Source organism: Chiroxiphia lanceolata, chromosome 27 (genome assembly GCF_009829145.1).
Source record: "Chiroxiphia lanceolata isolate bChiLan1 chromosome 27, bChiLan1.pri, whole genome shotgun sequence".
NCBI classification, from domain to species: domain Eukaryota; kingdom Metazoa; phylum Chordata; class Aves; order Passeriformes; family Pipridae; genus Chiroxiphia; species Chiroxiphia lanceolata.
The window spans coordinates 1,662,294-1,682,485 of record NC_045663.1 but is presented as its reverse complement, the minus strand read 5'-3'; the positions used below and the strand labels follow the sequence as shown (position 1 = coordinate 1,682,485).

The 20,192-nt window shown below is 63.3% G+C and overlaps 5 protein-coding genes and 2 long non-coding RNA genes across 8 annotated transcripts; 4 read left to right on the top strand and 3 right to left on the bottom strand.

Annotated features, from left to right (window-relative positions):
• Positions 1 to 310: 310 nt before the first annotated feature.
• Positions 311 to 8,513, bottom strand: FKBP8 (FKBP prolyl isomerase 8). Of its 2 annotated transcripts, none has more exons than XM_032711709.1 (9): positions 8,136 to 8,513; positions 5,510 to 5,806; positions 5,187 to 5,356; positions 4,816 to 4,904; positions 4,318 to 4,535; positions 4,071 to 4,243; positions 3,663 to 3,740; positions 1,582 to 1,719; positions 311 to 1,127 (listed from the first exon to the last, which is right to left on the bottom strand). In XM_032711709.1, exons 2-9 carry the CDS (start codon positions 5,790 to 5,792, stop codon positions 1,041 to 1,043), a joined length of 1,236 nt encoding a protein of 411 aa, XP_032567600.1. In that variant the 5' UTR covers positions 5,793 to 5,806; positions 8,136 to 8,513; the 3' UTR covers positions 311 to 1,040. The 2 variants fall into 2 exon arrangements, with proteins under 2 accessions (XP_032567600.1, XP_032567599.1); XM_032711708.1 differs by lacking the exon at positions 8,136 to 8,513 and adding an exon at positions 6,107 to 6,156.
• Positions 6,430 to 8,669, top strand: KXD1 (KxDL motif containing 1). The gene is made up of 5 exons (XM_032711713.1): positions 6,430 to 6,531; positions 6,859 to 6,959; positions 7,086 to 7,238; positions 7,631 to 7,677; positions 8,220 to 8,669. The coding sequence occupies exons 2-5, from the start codon at positions 6,865 to 6,867 to the stop codon at positions 8,453 to 8,455; spliced, it is 531 nt and encodes a 176-aa protein (XP_032567604.1). The 5' UTR covers positions 6,430 to 6,531; positions 6,859 to 6,864; the 3' UTR covers positions 8,456 to 8,669.
• On the bottom strand, positions 8,534 to 12,892 carry LOC116798998. The gene is made up of 2 exons (XR_004360971.1): positions 12,776 to 12,892; positions 8,534 to 9,054 (listed from the first exon to the last, which is right to left on the bottom strand). It is a non-coding gene; the product is annotated as an uncharacterized LOC116798998 (long non-coding RNA).
• On the top strand, positions 9,569 to 11,012 carry UBA52 (ubiquitin A-52 residue ribosomal protein fusion product 1). Its single transcript, XM_032711714.1, has 5 exons — positions 9,569 to 9,667; positions 10,274 to 10,393; positions 10,474 to 10,560; positions 10,666 to 10,768; positions 10,872 to 11,012. The coding sequence occupies exons 2-5, from the start codon at positions 10,291 to 10,293 to the stop codon at positions 10,963 to 10,965; spliced, it is 387 nt and encodes a 128-aa protein (XP_032567605.1). The 5' UTR covers positions 9,569 to 9,667; positions 10,274 to 10,290; the 3' UTR covers positions 10,966 to 11,012.
• Positions 11,644 to 14,773, top strand: REX1BD (required for excision 1-B domain containing). The gene is made up of 5 exons (XM_032711712.1): positions 11,644 to 11,932; positions 12,831 to 12,913; positions 13,441 to 13,645; positions 13,735 to 13,823; positions 14,232 to 14,773. The coding sequence occupies exons 1-5, from the start codon at positions 11,765 to 11,767 to the stop codon at positions 14,302 to 14,304; spliced, it is 618 nt and encodes a 205-aa protein (XP_032567603.1). The 5' UTR covers positions 11,644 to 11,764; the 3' UTR covers positions 14,305 to 14,773.
• Positions 14,774 to 15,507: 734 nt separating this feature from the next.
• On the bottom strand, positions 15,508 to 18,243 carry CRLF1 (cytokine receptor like factor 1; the record flags this gene model as incomplete). The annotated part of the gene is given in 8 exon segments (XM_032711715.1): positions 15,508 to 15,563; positions 15,724 to 15,902; positions 16,270 to 16,438; positions 16,510 to 16,667; positions 16,904 to 16,955; positions 16,957 to 17,074; positions 17,428 to 17,559; positions 17,954 to 18,243. Coding segments are annotated over 8 exon segments (1,122 nt in total), but the record flags the coding sequence as incomplete, so codon positions are not given.
• Positions 18,244 to 18,609: 366 nt separating this feature from the next.
• Positions 18,610 to 19,085, top strand: LOC116798999. Its single transcript, XR_004360972.1, has 2 exons — positions 18,610 to 18,775; positions 18,838 to 19,085. It is a non-coding gene; the product is annotated as an uncharacterized LOC116798999 (long non-coding RNA).
• Positions 19,086 to 20,192: the final 1,107 nt, after the last annotated feature.

The window sequence follows — 20,192 nt, the reverse complement described above, 5'->3', positions numbered from 1 at the left end:
CATCCCCCCCAGGCCCAGCCCGTGGGCTCCATGTGCCCCCCACCCGAGCTGGACCCGTGGTCCCCTGGTTCCCCCCCGCCACCCAGCAGGACCCCCAGGCAGAGCTCTGTGCTCTCCAGGCCTCTCCAGGGCCAGGCATCCCCAGCCATGGGAGCTGCTCCCTCCTGCCTTACAGCTGTGTGGGGGCCATAAAAATTTGCCCCCCCAAATGAAACAGAGCCACTCCTGGCCCCCACTGCAGCCACGAGTGTGTGTGGCAAGAGGGGGGACAGCAAGGATGAATGTCTGGGTGGCAATAAAAAGGCCTGGACATGAAGGAATTGTCCTTTATTTGGGAAGTTCACAGTCAGTTCGGGGTGGGAGGACAGTGCTACAAACCCCCCTGCGAGCAGAGCTGAGGCAGCAGCAGGGCAGAGGGGGACTCCCAAAAGCTTGGACCCACAGGAGACAGCCTGGACAGGGGGTCTCCGACGCTCCCCTCCTGCCATCCCTCCCGCCACGGGTTTCTTTGGCTTCCTTTGGACATTGCACGCTCTGGGGGTGTGCTGGGGAGGGGAGTGGGAGCCTCTGGGAGGGCTGAGTCCCCCAGGACACAGGGAACGTCGCTGCACCTGCCCCTGGGCACATCCACATGGCTTCCCTTCCCTTCCCACAGCTGGGCCCAGCTTCCTTCCACGTGCCTCCCCCAGCTGAGGGGGGACAGGAACCCCCGGGATGGGGATGGCCACGACCGTACCGCTGTGTGGGAGCTCCCACTCCCCCCGACACGCTTGGGGCCGGGGGGCTGAGCCCCTGATTGCCGGGAGGGTGCCTGGGGGTCTCCGCTCTGCCCGCGGCTCCATCCCTGCAGCTGCACCCGCCTGCGCCGGGAGGGATACGGGGAATGTCGGGAGGGAGACCCGGCACCTCCGGCAGAGAAAGCATCCGTGTTCCTGCAGCTGCCAGTCCACGGGAAGGGGTGGGGGAGCCCCTCGGCAGAGAGAGAGAATGGCACAGGCCCGGCGCTGGTCCCGTGCCCAGGGGCCGCCCCGGCGCCGCCCTCAGTTCCTCGCCGCGATGACCACGGACAAGGCCACGCCGCCCAGCGCGATGGCCGTCGCGCCGAAGAGCCACTTCCAGGGGATGGACTGCGGAGGAGGGAGCCGGGGAGGTGAGGGGATGTGCCACCCTTGCCTATCCCCGGCTCCCGGCATCCCAGACGGGGGCGTCCCAAAAAGGCAAGCGCTGCGCCGGCACGTGGCCGGAGCGTCCGCGGGGACAGCGTGTGCCGCCGGCTGCCCAGCTGACAGCTCAGGCTCCCGAGCGCAGCAGCTGGGAGCAAAGTCCGGACCCTCCAGCTGGCACCACCGGGATCCGGCGGACGGAGCCAGCACAGCCTGTTATCAGTGTTTTCCTGGCATGGCTCCCGGAGCACGGCCCCCCGTTCCCAGCGGGATCGCTGCCCGGACACAGCCCACCCACGTGGGTCGCACCCGCAGCCAGGGAGCAGCGCTGTGTCACCCCCCACCCCAGGGCCTGGGGGACAATGACACATCCCCTGCGGATCCCCAATCCCCCCGGGATCCCAGCACCAGCCCTTACCCAGGGCAGCTTGTCTTTGCACTTCCTGGGGGTGCCGGAGGCGCTGGGATTCCCGAGCATCTTCCTGTACATCTCGGTCTCCACGTTCCTCTGGTCCGCGTGTTTCTTCACCAGCTTGGAGAGCTCAGCGTGGATGGTCTGGGGAGGAGAGCGAGGTGTTACCAGCCCTGCACCATCCCTGCCTGTGGTGTCACCAAACAGCAGCTCCCACCACGCCTGAGACGTACAGGGACTTCATGGAAGAGCTCAGAAACAGCCGAGGGGGTGACGGCCTCATCCTGCCCCACTTCCCAGCACCAAGGGACACCCAGGCTGGCATGGGCCACCCTGTGGGTCTGAGTGCCCCTCTGTCCTTTTTGGCCACTCTGTTCCCTGGCAGCAAGGAGCAGAGCCCAGGGCTGATGCCAGACATCGGGAAATGGACTTTTATCCTTTAATCGAGACAGGAAAGTGTCTGCCTTGAGGACAGACGTGCCCAAGCTCTCCCACTTGTGTCTGGAAAGCAGGCTGGCAAAGTGGGCTTAAACTCAGCCTGGTCTGAAGTGGGATTGCAGCAAGACCCAGAGCCAGTCTGTACCTGCCCAGCTGGGGCAGGAGAAGGCTCCGAGTCCTGTGTGGGGCTCCCAGAAAAGCCACAGGAAGTGCCAGGGAGCCGAGCACTGAGGGTGGCAGGAAGGGCAGGGTGGCAGGAAGGACGTCTCGGTGGCACGGCCGTGCTGTGCCCTCTGCTGGGGGTTCCCCAGGCCGTGCCACGCTGGGAAATGCTGCCTCCCACACGAGAATTTGGACGTCTGGAGGACGGGAAGCTCCTGCTCGGAGCTCCCCGGGGCTGGCACATCAGTGCAGGACGAACATCAGCATCCCACCCTGCTCCCCAGAGCGTGCATTTTCCAAGGGGCGGGGGAGAAGGGATGCCTGTGACGCCCGGAAGGTGTGACAGCCTCAGAGAACCTGTTTCCTCACGGGAGGCAGGTGGAGCCCAGCATTTCTGGAGTGTTTTCAGCACCGGTAGCCGTGGCCTGTGAGTCACCAGGGCTGAGACTGGAGAGGCCCCACCACTTCCCCGGAGCCCCGGCAGCAGCCCAAGAGCCCAGTAATTTGCTGTACTTGTGGTTTCACCGGCAACGTCACTGCCGGGCATTTGGATTTTCCAGCCCTCTCCAATTAAAAGCTCCATCGGAACAGGCTGGTGAGCAGCTGCCCTGCCCAGTGACGTGCTGGAGATGTACAGGGAATGGCTCCCGGTGCTGCTCCCTCTCCACCCTGGCCTTGCTGGGAAGTGAAGGGTTTGGGATCCTGCTCGCCCTTCTGTGGGTGCTCTCAGATCACACCCGTGGGTGCTGCTTGTGCCCCCCTCACCTTCAGGCACTGGATCACGACACAAATCCTGATGGTCTGGTGGAATTCCCAGAAAAGGGATGGACACAACAACGGACCCAAGCCCGCCTGGAGAGCCGACTCCAAGCAGGCAGCACCTCCCTGTCTCTCCCCAGGCTCGCTCCTGCTGGGAGCCACTTCCTGGCACTGTTTTTTTGATTCCTCCCAAGGCTCCAGTCCTGCAGCTGATCATTAACCGACAGGAAATTCCTGACCCAGAGCTCGCCCTGCCCGGGCGCTGGACCCAGGTCTGGCTGCTCCCACCACCCAGTGAATCACACCCGGGGCTGCTGAGCGAGTTTGTGGGGACTCAGCTCTGCCCCACTTCCCGTAGCAGTGGCATGAGCTGCCAGAGCCACCCAGAAGAGCTGGAGCAGCCAGGACCATCCACAGCTGATAGCTGGAGCAGGGATGGGTTGGCAGGGCATCCTGCCAGTGCCAGGAGCAAAGGTCAGTGAGGGAATCTTGCAACATGGAGATAAAGGACCTGCCAGCCCAGCCACGCTTGGATGTTGCACCTCATGGGGCATCGTCCCCCAGACTCTGGGGCTATTCCCAGCCACCTTCATGGAGCTGGGAACAGCTATGGGGGGCTTCAGCCTTCCACGAGGGACACTGAGGTTTGTAGGGACACAGACGAGAGAGGAGCACCCCACAGACTCCCAGCTCAGTGGGATTATGGGCAGCACACACCTGCAGCCTACCTTGTTTGAAGGCTCCAGCTTCAACGCCGCCTTCAAGATGGGAATGGCCTCCCTGTATTCACCCTGCTGAGCCAGGACCTGGAGAGCAAGACATGGGTTGAGCAGGATGGCTGAGATGTCCCTCTGTCCCCTGGATGAGATCTGTCCCCTGGCTGAGATCTGTCCCCTGGCTGAGATCTGGCCCTCTGTTCCCTGGCTGAGTTCTGTCCCTTGATCCCCTGCCTGAGGTTTGTCCCTCTGTCCCCTGGCTGAGATCTGTCCCTTGATCCCCTGCCTGAGGTTTGTCCCTCTGTCCCCTGGCTGAGATCTGTCCCTTTGTCCCTTGGTTGAAACCCATCCCTCTCTCCCCTTACTGAGCTCTGTCCCTCGGTCCCCTGTCACGCCACGGACAAGGGACCCCAGCCTCACCTTTCCCTTTCGGAAGAGAGCCTTGATGTTCTCTGGCTGGTGCTCCAGCACGAGGTTACAGGACTTGAGAGCCGCCTTGTAATGGTCCAATTTCAGCTGCGAGGCCGCCAGGTTGTTGAGACATTTCACCTTCACGTCCAGCAGCTCGGCCTCCTCATCCGGGCTGAAATCCACTGCCAAGACCCCGGAGCCAGGTTAGGGCAGGACAGGAGCCCGGGGGGTCCTCACTGGGGGAGGAAACAGGTACCTTTGGAGTTGGAGCCGATGATCCTGAGGGCGATGTCGTAGGAGTTGATGGCCAGCACGTAATCTGCCTGCTGGTAGAAGTAGTTGCCCCGCTCCCGTTTGCGGTTGGCCAGCTCGACCTTCTCCTTCCCGCTGAGCAGCTCCAGGTCCGGAGCGTCCCGAGCCTCCAGCAGCTCCACCTCCAGCGTGAGGGACGCGTTGGGTGGGATGTCAGGGCTCCTGCACGGAGACAGGCACAAAGCCACGGCACCACTGTCGCCTCTGTCAGCCCCACCAGGCGCTGGGCCACGCAGATTTAGCGCCGCGGCTCAGAAACCAGAGCCAGGGAAGCTTCCCAGGGGCAGGGAATGATGAAGATCTTTCTTCATGGCAAGTGAGCCGGGTGTCCCTGCCTGTGGAAGCTGAGGTTTGCCAGCTGGGCTGTCACCAGGAGAGCAGAGGCAGCTCCCACAGGCCTGTTTGGGACCACTCTGCTCCACCCCGTGCCCTCCCTGCTCACCTGCCCTGAGCGCCGTAGCAGTACTTGGCGTCCGACACGATCAAAGCCGTCTCCCCCATTTCCAGGAGCTGCACACACAGGTCCAGAGCCTGCAGGGAACAACATGGAATCATGGAATGGTCTGGGTTGGAAGAGACCTTAAAGCCCATCCAGTTCCACCCCCCTAAAGCCCATCCACCTTCCACTAGACCAGGTTGCTCCAAGCCCCACTAACTTGGCCAACATCAGGGAGAGGAGCACGAGGCAAGGGCAAAGAGGCCACTTTGGCCAGCAAAACAGGACATCACTGACCCCCCCTGAGGTGACATCCTGCCCCACAGGGTGTAAACACAGCAGTGATAAAGCCAGACGAGCTCCCTCCCAGCCCTGACCTGCAGGACATCGCAGTCCCCCAGTGTGAAGGTGAGGGCAGGGTCCTCCTCCACCACGGTGCCATCCTCCAGCGTGGCCTTCAGGCGGATTGTCACGTCCTGGCCCTTTCGGGGACGGGTGTCCACCCCCTGGCCCGGCACCAGCGTCTTCTTCTTGAGCAAGCCGCTCCCTGGGCACGGAGAAGGACACGGTGGGGAGGGAAAAGCCCGAACCCCCCCCACCCTGCCCTGGCTCCTCCTGGCCGGCCTTCACGGCACCGGGAGCACCGGGGAAACCCCCGAGGCCTCAGAACCAAGCGCCCTCCCGCCCCCGGGGCTCTCACCCAAAACATCGAGCCACTCCTGGGGGTCCCCGGGCGCGTCCCCCCCGCCCCGCTCGGGGGGCTGCGCATCCTCCCGCGGCGGGGCCGGCGGCCGGGCCACGTCCTCCAGCGGGGGCAGCTCGCTCAGGTCATCCTCCTCCTCCTCCTCCTCCTCCTCCTCTTCCAGCACCTCGAAATCCTCCGCCGTGTCCAGCGGAGACGCCTCAGCCGCCGGTGCCGGTTCGGTGCCGGTGCCCACCCGGTCCGGGCAGCCGCTCCCCGGTTCTTCCCCGCTGGACGCCATGGCGGCGGAGCAAGCTGGAGCGGGGAGAGGGGACGGGGGTCGGTGGGGCCTCGCTCTTACCGGGGGGACACGGGGAGCGCCGGGACCCACCGGGAGCAGGGGCTGCGCCAAGGGGGGCACAGGAGTGCGCGGCGCGCCGGGGAAGGGATCGGGCCCGGCGGTGGGAGGGATGGGCCCGGTGGGTTTGGTGGGCCCGGCGGGATCGGGGGGGTCGCGGCCCCGGTCCCCGTCCCGGTCCCGGGACTCCCGCGCCCCCCGCGCGCCCCCCGCCCGCCCCCACGTGACCGCGGCGCGCGCCCCCCGCCCGCTCTCACCTGGCCCGCGAACCCGCGTCCGCCGGGCCCCGCCCCTCCTCTCCCATTGGCCCGGCACCGCCCACCGCGTGACGCCATTGGGCGGGGAGCACGCCCGTCAGCGCGGCCCGGCGCCGCCTTAAAGGGGCCGCTACACGCGCGGCCGCCGCGCCCCCGGCGGCGCGGGGCGGGGGTCTCCGCCGGTCCCATCAGTCCCGCCACCGGTACTGGCGCGGCCCCGTGATGCCCGTGGGGGGCCCGACCCCCCTTCTCCCCCCCCCCCCCGTCGCTGTCCGGCACTTCCGTCCCTTCGCGGTGACGCCGCGAGGTCGCGCCCCCACGTGACGCCGCGGCCGCCGCACCCGGAAGCGGCGCGGAGCGGCCGCCGGTGCCGCCCCCGGTGCCGCTGCCCCGTCATGTGAGAGCGGCGGGACGGGCCCCCCCAGGTGCGCGGGGTGGGCTCCGGGAGAGGCACAGCCCCGCGTGTCCCCGGGGGAGCCGCGGGAGCGGCGGCGCTACCGGGCGCGGGGGGGCGGCGGGTGGGCGGGGATCCCCCGGTACCCCCCGGTACCCCCCGGTACCCCCTGGTACCGGCGTGCGGGGCCGCCCCGGGAGCGGGCAGGGCGGTAACTCCGGTGCTGGTTGCATGGCGGGGCGGAGGGGGCCCCGGTATCGCGGATGTGGAGGGGATGGGGGGTGTGTCTCCGTTACCGGGGGGTCGCGGGGGTCTCCCGCCCCCCCCCCCGGCTGAGCCGCCCCCCGCGATCCCGCAGGCCACGATGGAGCCCACGGCCTCGCAGGTGTTCTGCGGGCGGGTGCTGGGCATGGTGAACGCCGAGGACGTGAATGCCATCATCCTGGCCCAGAAAAACATGTGAGTGCCCGGGGGGGCGGGACCAGCCCGGGGTGGGGGGAGCCCGGCACCGGGAGCCTCCCCCGGGAGAGGGTTTGGGGGTCTTTGCCGAGCTCCGTGTGCTTCCCCTCCCCAACCCCCCTACAGGTTGGATCGGTTCGAGAAGACCAACGAGATGCTGCTCAACTTCAACAACCTGTCGAGTGTGAGGATGCAGCAGATGAACGAGCGGTTCCTGCACCACACCAGGACCCTGGTGGAGATGAAGAAGGACCTGGACAGCATCTTCCGAAGGATCCGGTGGGGAACGGGGCGGGAAGGGGCAGGGACACGGCACAGTGGGGCTGGGTGGGGTGTGGGGGTGTTAAAGCAGGGCACCAGTCAGAGTTTGGGGGGATGCTGGGAGTGGAATTTGTTGGAGAGGGGAAAACACGTGGAGAGGAGCTGCGGAGGCTGGAGCTTTGGGATTCTGTGATTCTGGTCTAGCCAGGATGGTCTGTGCTCCCTGGGGTGGTCACAAAACCACTCAGAGGTGGTGTGGAGGGAGAGGGGAATGGGGATGATCGGGGAGGGAGCCCTGAGGAACCCCCTGGGATTGTCTATAAATGCTGGAGAGTGGAGGGAGCTGGTGGGGCAGCTCAGCCCCAGATCCCTCAGCTCCCCACGGACTCAGCTCAATCTCTCCTCCCCAGGACACTCAAAGGGAAGCTGGCGAAGCAGTACCCCGAGGCTTTCAGCAGTGAGTGATTCCTGATGTTTGGATTCATAGAGTCATGGAATGGTTTGGGTTGGGAGGGACCTTAAAGCCCATCCAGTGCCACCTTCCACTATCCCAGGTTGTTCCAACCTGGCCTTGGACACTTCCAGGGATCCAGGGGCAGCCACAGCTTCTCTGCCCAACCTGTGCCAGGGCCTCCCCACCCTCACAGGGTGGAATTCTTTCCCAATATCCCATCTATCCCTGCCCTCTGGCAGTGGGAAGCCATTCCCCCTTGTCCTGGCACTCTGTGCTCAGTTTTCCTCCCTATTCCAAAGAACACATGAGGTGTCTCTTGGGAATGGGGAGAAACCAATGAGGCATCCATGTGCTGGCCCATGGCTGCCACTCTAAAAGTCTGGAAAACTCCTTGGTTCTATTAAATGCAGTTGCAAGAAGTTAGTGATTTACGTGCTGGTGTGTTTTTGATTGATTCCTACCTCATGCAGAATTAGGGGATTGCTCCCCTGGGGTATCTCTCACCACTGGTGTCACAGAACTAATGCCTGTCTCTTCCCTTCCAGACATCCACGAATCTCCCATCCTGGAAGACGACGACGATTTCGACCCCGTCCCCAAAAGCACCACGACCACCATCGCTACCTCTGAGCAGAGCACGGAGTCCTGTGACACCAGCCCTGATGTCATCTCTCCCACCACGAGCCAGGATTTTGAGGATTTATCCCAAGGCCAGTACGACGTGCCGGCCGTGAACGGACAGAGTCTCACAGACGAGGACACGGCCAACGGCCTGGACTAGGAGGAGTCGGGTCCTGCCCCCCAGAGAACTTTCTATCCTGTATATTTATATTTGTGTGTTGCCTTTTTTTTTTTTTTCTGGGAAGAGGGAAGCGAAGGCTGGGAGAGAAGCTGAGGGAGGAAGAAGGTGCTGCCCTTCCTCCTCTAAACTGCCACTGAGGTGTAAACCCACCACTCGCTTCAGGGGGAATCAGTAAATCCTGGGTTGGAAACGCCTCTTGTCCTTCCTCGTTTCTGCCCTCAGGAGAGCGGCCAAACCCCGCCAGCCACGTAGATTTTGGTGCAGGAAAAGCTGTTTTGGGGCACAGCTGGTTGGTTTCTTTTCTTAAGGAATGCGTTCCCACCATCGCTCCAGCTCTCCCGGGGGTCTGTCCGTGCTGCTGATGGACTCGTGCTGTGTTTCACACCCGTAGGAAGAGCCAGAGCGGGGTTTCCCTTTGGCTCTCACAGCTCAGCCCCTCACATGGTGCTACTGGGCACCACACGAGTGGACTTGCATCTGTTCCCTCCCAGGAAGATGTTGTGCAGGTCCTTCTTCATTTCCACCAGTGTCTTGGTGTGGTGGACCTTGGGCCTGGGATCTTCATGGCCTGTGAGGGGCTGAGGGGAGAGTGGGGGGCTGGAGCCCTGGGGTTTGGGGCTGCTCCTGGGGCTGCAGGGTCAGTGTGGGGCCGATCCTGTTGTCATGGGGCCGGTTTGGGGCCAGGCTGAGGTCCATGGGGTCACTGCGGCCACAGTCCTGGCACCATGGGGCTGGTTTGGGGCCAGTCCTGTGGCCGTGGGGTTGGTTTGGGGCAGGCCTTGGGATGGGCCCCGTGGCCACGGGGTCAGTGTGGGGCCAGCCTGGGGTCCATGGGACCAGTCCCTGGGCCTTGTGGTCGGTGTCAGCCCAATCCCGGGCTGGTTTGGGGCCGGTCCGAGGCTGTGGTCGTGGGGTCGGTATGAGGCCGGTCCGGGGTCCGTGGGGCTGGTCCCGGGGTCAAGTGGGACCGGCGGTACCGGGACAGGCACTCCCGCTGTCACCCCGGCAGTGACGGGGCGGTCCCGGGGGCGGTCCCGGTGTCACCCCGGCAGTGACGGGGCGGTCCCGGTGTCACCCCGGCAGTGACGGGGCGGTCCCGGTGGCCGGGGGCGGTTCCGGTGTCACCGCCGGAAGTGACGCACCGGCGGGTTCCGGTCCCGCCTCCCCTTTCGCTTTGCAGCGAGGCCGCGGGTGCGCGCGGGGCCTGGCGCGGGGAAAGGGATCCCGGGATGGGCCCCAGGTCCCGGGAGGGGGGAACGGGATCGGGATCCCCGGATGGGTCCCGGGAGGGGAGAGCGGGATCCCGGGATGGGCCCCGAGTCCCGGGACGGGGGAACGGGATCCCGGGGTGGGGCCCGGGAGGGTCGGACTGGATCACAGGTTGGGCCCCGGCTCCCGGGAGGGGCGGGCTGGATCTCGGGGAAGGGACCGGATCTTGGGATTTGGGGGTATTAGAGCCCGGGGAGTGGACTGGATCTGGAGGGAGGGGAGCTGGGCCCCGGAGGAGGGGGACTGGATCCCGGGATGGGGTTGGATCCCGAGGAAGGGACCCTGGATCCCGGGATCGGGCTGGATCCCGGGATGGGCCCCAGATTCCGCGAGGGGGGAAGTGGATCCCTGGATAGGGGCTGAATCCCAGGTGTGGTTGGATCCCGGGGTGGGGGACCAGAGGCTCGGGAATGGGGGTTCAGGGACTGGGAATGGGGGTTTGAGGGGTCAGTCCTTACTGGGGGTGGGCACGGGGACACCGGGACCCCCAGGCCCACCCAGGGGGTGACGCAGCCGCCGCTCCTGCAGACAAAAACGGTGCCAAGATGCAGATCTTCGTGAAAACCCTGACGGGCAAAACCATCACCCTCGAGGTGGAGCCCAATGACACCATCGAGAACGTGAAAGCCAAAATCCAGGACAAGGAAGGTACTGGCAGGGCCAGGGAGCAGCGGGGCAGCCCCGTGGGGGTCCCCCAGTACCCCCACCACGGTGATTCTCCCCCACAGGGATCCCCCCCGACCAGCAGCGTCTGATCTTCGCGGGGAAGCAGCTGGAGGACGGCCGCACCCTCGCCGACTACAACATCCAGAAAGGTGCTCCCTGGACCCTTGGGGGGTGTTTGGAGGGGGGGGGGGGGGGATGTTTTCGGGGTGCCAGGTGCTCCCTGACCCCGCCGTGACACCGATCTCTCCTTCCAGAGTCCACCCTTCACCTGGTGCTGCGCCTGCGGGGCGGAATCATCGAGCCCTCCCTGCGCCAGCTCGCCCAGAAGTACAACTGCGACAAGATGATCTGCCGCAAGTACGGCCCCCTGCGTGTCCCTCTCCCCTTCCCACAGCCCCCTCCACTCCCTGTCCCCCTCCTCGGGGACACGGGGCTGTCCTGACCTGTGTCCCCCCCCCAGGTGCTACGCCCGCCTGCACCCCCGCGCCGTCAACTGCCGCAAGAAGAAGTGTGGGCACACCAACAACCTGCGCCCCAAGAAGAAGGTCAAGTAGAGCCACGGGCCCTGCCTGTGCTGGCCAATAAAGTGTTGCAGTGCTCAGCCCTGTGTTCTGGTGGTTTTTTACCCGAAGTTGTGTGGGTTTGAATAAAGGAGAGGGAGGGGAGCAGAGCAGGGAGGGATGGAGTGGCAGCGGTGCCGGGTGGTGCCTGTGGTCGTGGACTGGACCAGCACTGGGACACCCCAGTCACTAGTGCAAGGTCCAGACTGGCACCGGGACCCCAAAAAAACCACTCTGCTTGCCCACTGGGCCCCCTCCCCATGTGCACACAGCACAGATGGGCACTGGGACCCACCCCTGTCCCTGTGTCCAGCTCGGTCCCAGGCTCTCCCCACTCCACTGGCCACACACCAGGAGCCCCTGGTCCACAGAGCAGCACCAGGACACCCCAGTCACTATTGCAAGGTCCAGACTGGCACCGGGACCCCAAAAAACCACTCTGCTTGCCCACTGGGCCCCCTCACCATGTGCACACAGCACAGATGGGCACTGGGACCCACCCCTGTCCCCATGTCCAGCTCAGTCCCAGGCTCTCCCCACTCCACTGGCCACACACCAGGAGCCCCTGGTTCACGGAGCAGCACCGGGACACCCCGTCCAAGGACTTGGGCCTTGCCTACACACCTTTGCCCACCCACCGGGAACCCTGGCCGTGTGCACAGCGCACAGACGAGCACCGGGACCCCCCATCCACCGGCTGCACCGGGACCGGGACCCCACTAGAACCCCCTTCCCACCCACCGGGAACCCCCCGCACACAACACAGACGGGCAGCGGGACCCCCGCCGGCTGCATGCGCACAGACCGGACCGGGCACGGGGCACCGGGGAGGGGGCAGCGGGCACCGGGGAGGGACCGGGGAGGGCACGGGCGCTGCCGGCCGGTGCCTGCAGGTGGCGGCGGAGCCGCGCTCCGCCCCGCGGTCCCCGGGCCTGCGCCGATCAGCCGCCACCGGGCCATGGTGAGCGGCACCGGGAGCGGGCGGGGAGCGGCCCCCGGGGCACGGGGAGGGGGCGAGGGGGGCTCTGGGAACCGTGCAGTGAACGTGTGGGTTGGGGGGGTCACGGGATGGGGCCGGGCTGTGGATGGGGGGTCCCGGTGCCCGTCTGCGTTGTTTAGGAACGGGCGGGGCGCTCCCGGTTCGCGAGGAGCGGGATGGGGGGTCCCGGTGCCCCTCCGCGTTCTGTGCACATTGGTGGGTGTCCCGGTGCGTGGGCAGAGGGATGGGGGGGTCCTGGTGCCGGTCCGGTCCGTGCACGAGTGGACGGGGTGGTCCCGGTGCCCGTCCGTGGGGTGTGCGCGTGGCCGGGGGGCTCCCGCTGCGTGGGCACCGGGATGGGGGGTCCCGGAGCCGGTCCAGTCCGGGACGGGGTGGTCCCAGTGCGTGAGTGCAGCGATGGGGGGGTCTCGGTGCCGGACCGGGCATAGGTAGAAGGGGGTCTCCTGGGGCACAGGCAGCAGCGGGGGGGGGGGGTCCCTGGACCGAGCCCGTCCCTGCACGAGTGGAATGGGGGTCCCAGTGCCCGGTTGTATTGTGGACACGTGTCTGAGGGGTCCCGGTGCATGGGCAGGGGGGTGGTGGGGGGTCCCGATGCCCGTTTGTGTTGTGTGCACAAGGCTGGGGATTCCCGGTGTGTGAGCAGTGGGATGGGGGGTTCCCGGTGCTGGGCTGAGCTCAAGAACCGCGGCCGGAATCCACCTGAGTCCCCCCAGGACGGGCACTGGGCGGGGGGGGGGGTTCTGTCTTACCCCAGCACTGGGGTGAGACCCCCGGGCAGTGCCGGCTCTGCCCAGAGCCCCTTACCGGGTCACCGGTGCCATGATGTCCCCAGCTGCCACCGTCCCCTTGTGTCCCGCAGACGGGCGAGGCCGTGCAGGCTCTGCTGCAGCGGCTGCAGGTGCTCCAGGGCGAGAGGGTCGAAACCTACCGGCTCTTCGAGGAGTGAGTTCCGGCACCGCCGCGGGGACGGGCACGTGGGGGCACACGGGGCACCTCCCAGGGCAGGGGATCCCCAGCAAGGCACTGAATCCCCGGCAAAACGAACTAAATCCCCCATCCTGATTATCTTGCATCCCTCTGGGACCCGGCGGTCGGGGCGGCTGATGAGCTCCAGCTGGCAGCAGGACGCTGTGCTGGACACCTGAATCTTGTTTTAGCATCCAGCAGGGGATGATGGGCTTCACGAGTGAAAGGGATAAAAAAAAAAAAAAACCCAACAACACTCCCTCCAAAATAAAAGCAGTTTCCAACTTTTTCCCGTGCGAGGGGTGAGGCCGCCTGGTCATGGGGGAGCTGCCAAATCCAGGCAGGAGGAGAAGGAAGGCAGGAGAAGAAGGAGAACCCCCCCGGTGCTGCCCGTGGCGGGTGGCAAAAGGAGCTTTGGCAGAACGAGGATCTCGGGGTGCTGCCATCCCGGTGGCCCCCGGGTGTGGTGACAGTGGCTTTCCACCCCCCTCACCTGTCCACAGGGGCCACCAGGCGTACCTGAGCAGTGCCCCCCACTATGACTTCCCGCGGTACCGGCAGCTGGTGCACGAGGTCACCGTGGCCTTCAGCGGCATCTCCCGGGAGGTGCTGGGCATCGCCGGGCGCCTGCGGGACGAGCTGGGCCGCCCTGACCTGGCCCAGCACCTGGCCCGGCTCCAGGAACGGGAGCAGGAGAAGCTGCAGCTGGTGGGTGCCGGGCTGGGGGGGGGGGGGTCCCTGGGGCTTGTTTGGGGGGTGTTTCTGGTCTCTGGGCTCCCACGGTGTCCCTCCCGCAGACGGCGCAGCTCCAGCTGGCCCGGCAGCAGGCACAGGACCAGCCCGAGGTGGACGTCCATCAGCAGGAGGTGCAGGAGCTCAAGCACAAGTAGGTGGTGGCCCCACTGCTCTCCCCGTTCATTCTGGGGTGGCAGCAGCCCCCCCCCCCCCCAGCCCAGGAGCCCTGCTGCCATCCCCCTTCTCCCCCCCATTCCGGGGTGGCAACATCCCCCCATTCCCACGGAACCACGCCATGTCCTGAGTTGGAAGGGACCCGTTGGAAGGGACCCACGCGGATCGTGGAGTCCAGCCCGGGAGCCCCTTCCCTGCGTTTCCCCTCCCTCCCCGTGGCCCAGGGGGGCCCAGATGGTGCCTTCGGGGTCTGGCGGTGCTGCGTGGCCGCGTCCCCTCGGCCTCCCCGGGCTGAGTGTTTCATAAACAGCGCGGGGAAGGCGAGGGCGGCCCACATAATACGCTCCATATGGGCTTTATTTATAGTTTCCATCCGCTCTCGTAGGCTAATTAAAACCATTGAGGCAATCAGCGAAATTCTCCAGGACCTCAAGTACGATTCGGAAGAAGCTGAGTGATGGGTGTCCCCGTGGGAACGGCTGGAGGGGCCGGCTGGTGGAACGGGGGCCCCGCTCGCCCCCCACCCGCTCCCGGTGCAGCCGCCCAGGCACCTTGGCAAGGTGGGCATCATCTTCTCAACCCCTTTTCTTGAGCACGGGCTGGAAAGGGTAGAGAAACCCCCTCCTGGGAGAAGTGGGGTGCCCCTAAATCCTGAGTATCCCTCAGCAGAGGGGTCTGCACGGGGCTGGTTCCCCTCCACGGGGCTGTGCCAAAGGAGAACCACGACCTGCAGTGCCAACGGGCTGTCTTGCTTTGACTCCCATCGAGGTGGGCACTGCCTGTGCTGCCCGCTGGAGGCCCAGGGGCAGCAGCCCCCCCCCTCCAAACCACATCCTGGGGATCAGCTGTGCCCCCAACCCCACGGCGGTTTCGGTGCTCCACAAACGCCTTTTCTGTGATCATCCAAAATAAACCTGTCCCCGTGGAGCTGGGCTGAGTGGTGTGATCTGAAGGGGTCATATGGCCCCCCCTTGCCACAGTGCCACCCCTTCCAGCTCGGCTCGGTCCCCTGGGAGCCCCGGGATGGGGTGACAAGGGCCACGGGCCCCATTTGGCTGCCCGCTGCATCCCCGTCCCCGCGCAGCGCTGCCGCTCCGCTGACGCAGACCCCGGTGGGTTTCAGAGGTTTATTGGCATTAAGCTTAAATCTGTTCCTAATGACTGAAATGGAACCAAATAAGGCTGGTTTGAATCAAAATTGGAGCAGGCACTGGGCAAACCCCAGCAGCCTCCAATCAGCCCGCGTGGCTCCCCGAGGATGGAGCCCTCCCCGTGCACCCGCACGCGGATCCCCGGGGAGAAAATGGCCAAAATCACTTTCCAGGGGGGGCACTGCGGCGAGGCTGGGGGTCACCCGGGAAGCCCCCGCTGCCCCTTTCATCCCAGAGGCTGCCCTGGCTGGCGGTTGAGGAGCAAAGTCCCCGTGTCCCCCCTGGCTGGGCAAGGCTGGGGGGTCCCCTCGCTGCCGCGGGGCACGGGGGGCCGCGGTCCGGGGCCAGCAGCACGTGAGAGGCTCCGGGGCTGGGCCAGCCCGGCCCCCCAACCTCACCCAGCCCAGCCCCGGGGCTGCAGGGCCATGCTGCGCCCCAGCCGCCTCCCTGCTCCCCCACGGCGGGGCCGGGGCGGGCGCGGGTGGTCCCGGGTGGGCGCCGGGCGCCCCGTCCCATCCTGCCGGCGCTCGGTCCCCCGCGGGCTACAACTTATCGCCGGGAAGAACCTGCGGAGAGGAGCAGAGCCCCGCGTCGCCCCGGGGTCGGCGTCACCCCCCAGCATCCCTGGGGTGGTTGGAGGGGGGGTCACCCCACATCCCACCCACCACCCCCCCCCCGTCCCCACCCAGCCGGGGGGAAGAAAGTGCGAAAAGGCTCCTTACCTACCTGGTTGCGTGTTTTGTGCGATTTCTGCAGCCACACGCGCCACTGGTCGTAGAGCTTGATGCCGAGGTTGGAGCAGCCGTAGGCGTGTTTCTTCACCCACCCGAAGAACTGCTTCAGCTCCCGCCGCAGCGTCGTGTTCTGCTCCCCACCTTTGGGGTCGCAGCCCCCCGCCCCTCGCTCTGTGGGGACAAGGGGGTCAGTGCGGGATCAGGGGTGTCAGTGCGGGGATCAGGGGGTCAGTGCGGGGACCAGGGGGTCAGTGCGGGGACAAGGGGGTCAGTGTGGGGACAAGGGGGTCAGCGTGGGGACAAGGGGGTCAAGTGCCACGGGGGGGAAGAAGTGCCTCAACCTCCCCCTTGTGAGTAACAAGGGGTGAGAGCAAACCGAGCTGGTTTTGGCTCCCGGCTGGGAAAGCCACGCTCCAAATTGGCTCCTTTGCAAGAAATCCAGGTGCTGGGCATGGAGCGGGGAAGGGCCCCCTCAGACGTCCCGGTGGGGGGAGCACAGCACCGTCAGCACCCCCTGAGAGGCGCTGGCAGCACTCACCGCTGCGCGGGGTGGAGGCGGCGGTGGGATTGCTCCAGTCGCTCCAGATCCCGGCCTTCTTGGAGCCGTAGATGCCGAAGGGATTACAGCGCACCTGGACGAAGTAGACGGTGCCGGGGCGCAGGCCGGCCAGGCGGCAGGACGTCTGGTTGCCCACGTCATCCACCACCTGGGGAGGGAGGAGATCACGGGAGCACCCACGCGGGGTTCGGCGATCCCGCGCCGGCGACGCCGACCCACCTTCCACTCCGAGCTGTCCTCCACCCGGTACTGGATCTGGTACTTGGCTTGGAAGAGGAAATCCTTGAGGGCCGGCGGGGAGCTCCAGCGCACGCTCAGCTGGTCCTCCAGGTCCCCCACGCGGCTGACGTGCACGTCCGACGGCGGGTCCGTGGTGACTGCGGGGACAGGGCAGCGCCGCGGGGGCCAGCGAGGGTTAAGGAGCCGCAGATGTAAAACCCACTCGGAGAGCAAAACAGCCTAATTCGATTAGGAGCAATTCTGCTCACATATCGCCCATTTCCTGCTGCCCACCCCACCCACCCCTTCCGCCCCATCCCCCGCTCCCCTCCCGCTCCCCGCGGGGTCACCGGTGACACGGTGACACGGTGACACGCCCGTCGGTGGCTCACACCACGTTGAGGATGTCCAGCATGAACGACGTCGGACACGGCCACCCCCAGCAGGGTTGGAGGCCTCCACCCAGATCTCGTAGGGCGTGAAGAGGGCCAGGTCCTTGGGGATGCGGCAGGAGTAGGGCCCGGCCGTGTGATATTCCTGGCAGGTGTTGTCCCGGCCGTACCACCTGCGGGCAGGGCGTGAGCACCGGCACCGGCACCGCTGGGAGCTGTGGGCGCTCACCCGTCCCCGGAGGAGCCGCTCCCACGGCCCGTTTATCTGCCATTCCACACTGCTGGAGTTGTGTTACCAGCCCCCACGGCTCACCCAGCGATGCCACCTCAACCAGGGCCACGGCAGCTTCTCACCCTCCTCCTCCTCCTCCTCCTCCTGCCCAGCACCGTGAGACCCAAAAAGCTCCTCAGACCAGCACCACCCCCAACAGGGCCAACCGGGAGGCCCGGGGCACCACATTCCTGTTTCCCATTAAATCCCGTGCCGGCCTTTTTAACAACAACCGGAATTAAGGTGAACACCCACCTGAGCTTGTACTTGAGGGTGTAATTGGTGTGCAAGAAGGTCTCTCCTTCTGTCCCCGGCGCCCACTTGCAGGTCAGGTCCTTCATGTTTTTGGACCAGCAAGTGATGTTGACCGGTTTTTTCCGGGGGGTACTGGGAGACAGAAAAAAACAAACCAAGAAGTTCCAGAGCTCGTTTTTTTTTTCAGCCACAGCAACCCAAAACCCGAGCCCGCATTCCCATCTAAGCCTCTGTGTTCCCCGGGACGTAGCGACCCAAAAAAACAACCTCCAAGAGCCGCATTCCCCCGTTCCGATTCTCCCGGGGCGTCAGCAATCTCGCCCTTTCATTTTAAAAATAGCCCCGGAGATAAAAATCTTACGATTATTGATTCGGACAAGCGCGGGGGGTGGTTGTTGTTTTTTTTTTTTGCCAAAAACAGCCCTCTCCCGGCCCGGGGAGCTCCAAGAGGAGCAGCTTTGGCGAGAACCAAGGGGGGGGCATCTCGGGGAGCCCGGCTGGGGGGGGACGCGACCGCGCCGCCGACGTACGTCCAACGTAAAGGCAGGAGCCGGCCAAGATGCCGCCGTCTCTGCTGTGACACACCAGGTTGTCCCCCGACTGCTGCCTGGAGCCGTTGAGGCGGGCGAGGGCCACGCTGAGCGTGGAGGGCCCCAGGGCGGCGTAGGAGGCGGCGGGAAGGCGCCGCCCGTTCAGGGTCCAGTACAGGTCCTCGGCTTTCAGCGGAAAGTCCGGGCTGACCGTGCACGTGGCGACCAGCGAGGAGCCGATCAGCAGGGTGGGGTCTTGGGGGGAAATCACGGCGGGGTCTGCAGCCGGAGAGACAGGGGGGAACAATGTCGGTTATGGGGGAGCTGTGTAGGTGAATATGGCTTTTTGAGTGCCTTTTGTGTCTGCTTTAGATGATTTAAGGGCGTTCGTTATCTGTCTCAGGTGATTTAAGTACATCTGTGTGTCTTCTGTATTCATTTAAATGCGTTTTTTGTACCTGTGTAAATGCATTTTATACCTATTTAAATGTATTTTATACCTATTTAAATGTATTTTATACCTATTTAAATGCATTTTATACCTATTTAAATGCATTTTATACCTATTTAAATGCATTTTATACCTATTTAAATGCATTTTATACCAATTTAAATGCATTTGATACCTATTTAAATGCATTTTATACCTATTTGAATGCGTTTCATACCCGTTTAAATACACTGTTTAGCTATTTAAATGCATTGTTTATCTATTTAAATGCATCGTTTATCTATTTTACATGCATCGTTTATCTATTTTACATTTAGCTAGATCATCCTATCTGTTTTATATAGATTTGAACTATCGCATATCTAAGGTCAATTCAAACCATTGCATGTCTATCTTAGGCCAATTTAAATCATTGCATATCTATCTTAGGTCAATTTAAACCATTGCACGTCTATCTTGGGTCAATTTAAACCATTGCACATCTATCTTGGGTCAATTTGAATCATCACGTGTCCATTTCAGATCAATATCTATTTTATGTTGATTTCAATCATGGCATCTCTATTTTACATCAATTTGAATACATTTATATCTATTTTACATCGATTTAATGATGTTTGTATTGAAGGTTCCAAATTTATATCTGTTTTATGTTGATTTAAATACGTTTTATATCTGTCCTTTGTCTATGTGCATCTTATATCCATTTTATATCTGAAGGCATTTGCTATCTCTTTATATATATTTAAATAGGTTTTATCTCTTCTATATCACACATCTAGTCTATATCTAAATACACATCTGTTTTTATCTACTTAAATACACTTGATATCTACTCTGATACCTAAATACATTTCCTATCTACCTAAATACTTTTAATATCTATTTTAATATCTATTTTAATATCTATTTTAATATCTATTTTAATATCTATTCTAATATCTATTCTAATATCTATTTTATGCCTTTCTAAGTGCTTTTTATGCCTATTTTAAGCCCTTTTTTTTTTTTTTTTTCCCCAGGGCTGGGTTGTGGCTTTGGAAGTTTGTCGGGACAAAAAGATTTCAAAAGCAGCTATGGAAAATCTAAGGGATTTTTTTTTTTTTTCCCCCCTTCCTCCTTTCCCAAGGGCCGGCATTCCCGCCTGGATCACACCAGCGAGGGCCGGGAAGTTGCTTCATCCCGCTCATCCCAACCATGCGCCACCAAATCCCCTCCCTATGGGAACAACCTCTCCCCACCAATACCCCGATTTATCCCAAAACTGCTCCACCACGAGGCTTCCAAAGGCTCCGGGGTGTTCCGTGTCCGTCAGCCTTATCGGCTCCATCCGCACGCGCCGGGCTAATATTCCCAAATTACCTCCCGGAAAGTGCCGCGACCTCCCCTCCCCTCCGACCTCCCGGCCCCGATCGGCTTTCAGCGCCCGCCGCCCGCCCCGGCTCCCACCCGGCATTCCAAGGTCCTTGTTGTGCCGGAGGGATCCTAATGAGGGGTCCCCACTGCTTCCTCTGGCTCCCACCCCGCATTCCAAGGTCCTTCTTGTGCCGGAGGGATCCTGATGAGGGGTCCTCCCTGCTTCCTCCGGCTCCCACCCGGCATTCCAAGGTCCTTGTTGTGCCGGAGGGATCCTAATGAGGGGTCCTCCCAGCTTCCTCCTGCTCCCACCCGGCATTCCAAGGTCCTTGTTGTGCCGGAGGGATCCTATGAGGGGTCCTCCCTGCTTCCTCCGGCTCCCACCCGGCATTCCAAGGTCCTTGTTGTGCCAGAGGGATCCTGATGAG

Excerpts from the sequence above, each read along its gene's own strand:
- FKBP8 (XM_032711709.1), bottom strand. The coding sequence starts at position 5,792 with ATGGCGTCCAGCGGGGAAGAACCGGGGAGCGGCTGCCCGGACCGGGTG. Across the intron at positions 5,357-5,509 it reads GGAGTGGCTCGATGTTTTGG|GGAGCGGCTTGCTCAAGAAG; the intron begins GTGAGAGCCCCG and ends CTCCGTGCCCAG. Across the intron at positions 3,741-4,070 it reads CTCTCTTCCGAAAGGGAAAG|GTCCTGGCTCAGCAGGGTGA; the intron begins GTGAGGCTGGGG and ends CTTGCTCTCCAG.
- KXD1 (XM_032711713.1), top strand. The coding sequence starts at position 6,865 with ATGGAGCCCACGGCCTCGCAGGTGTTCTGCGGGCGGGTGCTGGGCATG. Across the intron at positions 7,239-7,630 it reads AGCATCTTCCGAAGGATCCG|GACACTCAAAGGGAAGCTGG; the intron begins GTGGGGAACGGG and ends TCTCCTCCCCAG. Across the intron at positions 7,678-8,219 it reads GTACCCCGAGGCTTTCAGCA|ACATCCACGAATCTCCCATC; the intron begins GTGAGTGATTCC and ends CTTCCCTTCCAG.
- UBA52 (XM_032711714.1), top strand. The coding sequence starts at position 10,291 with ATGCAGATCTTCGTGAAAACCCTGACGGGCAAAACCATCACCCTCGAG. Across the intron at positions 10,394-10,473 it reads CAAAATCCAGGACAAGGAAG|GGATCCCCCCCGACCAGCAG; the intron begins GTACTGGCAGGG and ends TCTCCCCCACAG. Across the intron at positions 10,561-10,665 it reads CGACTACAACATCCAGAAAG|AGTCCACCCTTCACCTGGTG; the intron begins GTGCTCCCTGGA and ends CTCTCCTTCCAG.
- REX1BD (XM_032711712.1), top strand. The coding sequence starts at position 11,765 with ATGCGCACAGACCGGACCGGGCACGGGGCACCGGGGAGGGGGCAGCGG. Across the intron at positions 13,646-13,734 it reads AGCAGGAGAAGCTGCAGCTG|ACGGCGCAGCTCCAGCTGGC; the intron begins GTGGGTGCCGGG and ends TCCCTCCCGCAG. Across the intron at positions 13,824-14,231 it reads GTGCAGGAGCTCAAGCACAA|GCTAATTAAAACCATTGAGG; the intron begins GTAGGTGGTGGC and ends CCGCTCTCGTAG.